Source organism: Mandrillus leucophaeus, unplaced genomic scaffold (genome assembly GCF_000951045.1).
Source record: "Mandrillus leucophaeus isolate KB7577 unplaced genomic scaffold, Mleu.le_1.0 Scaffold60, whole genome shotgun sequence".
Taxonomy (NCBI): Eukaryota; Metazoa; Chordata; class Mammalia; order Primates; family Cercopithecidae; genus Mandrillus; species Mandrillus leucophaeus.
In genome coordinates this window covers 7165460-7167312 of record NW_012106475.1, presented here as the reverse complement: position 1 = coordinate 7167312, position 1853 = coordinate 7165460, and the positions used below count along the sequence as shown (strand labels likewise).

The 1853-nt window shown below is 37.6% G+C and overlaps 1 protein-coding gene across 1 annotated transcript in view; it reads right to left on the bottom strand.

The window, feature by feature from the left end:
• Positions 1 to 419: 419 nt before the first annotated feature.
• The window catches only part of LOC105553650 (DNA polymerase epsilon subunit 2-like), a gene marked incomplete at its 3' end in the record, with an annotated part of 30361 nt that continues 28927 nt past the window's right edge, over positions 420 to 1853 (bottom strand). Inside the window, exons 8-9 of the mRNA XM_011999772.1 lie at positions 901 to 957; positions 420 to 468 (exon numbers count right to left, since the gene is read on the bottom strand). Coding sequence (XP_011855162.1) covers positions 420 to 468; positions 901 to 957 — 106 coding nt within the window. The remainder of the gene's footprint in view (positions 469 to 900; positions 958 to 1853) is intronic.

Here is a 1853-nt window from a genome sequence, read left to right as displayed (position 1 = left end):
AAAATACAAAAAATTAGCCAGGCATGGTGGCATGCACCTATAATCCCAGCTACTCGGAAGGCTGAGGCATAAGAATCACTTGAACCCAGGAGGCGGAGGTTGCAGTGAGCCGAGATCACACCACTGCACTCCAGCCTAGGTGACATAGTGAGACTCTGTCTCAAAAAAAAAGGGTATCATTTGGTGATTTTTAGTATATTCACAAGTTGTGTAGCCATTACTACTATCTAATTTCAGAACATTTTCATCACCCCAAAAAGATATCTATTAGCCCATTAACAGTCTAAGAGTTATTTTGCCAAAAATATGCTCTTCTAATTAATGGTATCCCAAATTATATCATGTTAACATATTTTACCCAAAGCAGAAATAGTTTTACTGGAGAATGAGGAGGACAGTAACAAAGTATACTGACTTACCTTCTGCTAAGACAAAGCATGCCTCTGTGTATAAACCACTATGGAACTGGTATACAACAGCTGAGGAAAATAATTCTATTCTTGAGGTAGTAATAAAGTCAACATACATTTTGAGACCAACAAGGCTTCTAAAAAATAAATTCAAAGACTTCCCATTTGAAACTGTGAATAGACCACAGCTTAGAAACAGCTTTAAAAAATTTAGGTTTAAATGTCCTCATGTTTAATTCTTGGTAATATTGACAGGGTGGATCATTCTTACCATGATATAAACTTCGTCAGTCATTCGTCTAGATTCTTCAAATAAGAGGAAATTAAAGTTGTTCTGTCTCTGTTTAGGATTATATCTCTATATTCCTATACCAGCAACATAGAGAAGTTACATTGAGAACCCAAATAGGTAAGTTTTAGAAGGATATATAATCAATTTCCCCAATTCACATAATGCAGATTTTAAAAAATACAGACAAGTGAAGGATATAGCTTTACTAAGGTCTAGTTGTACTGTTCCAGTAGGATCTTCCAGAAAAAATTTTCCCTAAAAAAAAAATGAAAAGAAATAAATCCACATTTATGTAACAATGAAAACTATGACCAAAAAATGAAACTACAAGTTTGACAACAGAATACAGTAGGGAGAAAAGTGGATTTTAAAAATCAGCTATTATTTCTAGTCCAGGCTCTTCCATTTACTAGTTTGATAACCCCAGACTAATCACTTAACTGAGATTCTGACTCCTCACAGGTACAAAATGGAGAATGACTCCTACAGATAAAAAATGGCAAGAGGGACACTCAATGTCTGCCATACGGAGGGTCTCCCCAGGTACCTTCTAAGACAGCCAACAGCATCTCCAAGTGACCAGGACATACTCTGCAGATTGCTTGTTCAGAAACCCAGTACTCTCTGTTTATCCAGAGGTCACTAGGGGCCTAATTTCAGGCTATGCAAACTGGGCTCCCGGACAAGACACTGTCCTGATGTCTACTCAGGAAACCAACCACAAACGAAAAAGACACTTGGTAACTGAGAAAAGTTTTTTGTGTTTTTGTTTTCTGTTTTTTTTGACTATTACAAAAGTTTATTTAACAAAAAGTCTAATATGAAAATGAACATGACCTAATTTTTACATCATTGTAAAACAGGCCCTATGGAGAGAGGAAATGGGTTTCTCTGCTGAACAGCCATTATTTTATTTTATTTATTTATTTATTTTGAGACAAAATTTTGCTCTTGTTGCCCAGGCTAGAGCGCAATGGCACCATCTCGGCTCACTGCAACCTCCACCTCCTGGGTTCAAGCAATTCTCCTGCCTCAGCCTCCAGAGTAGCTGGGATTACAGGCATGCACCACCACACCCGGCTAATTTTGTATTTTTAGTAGAGACAGGGTTTCTCCATGTTGATCAGGCTGGTCTCCAACTCCTGGCCTCA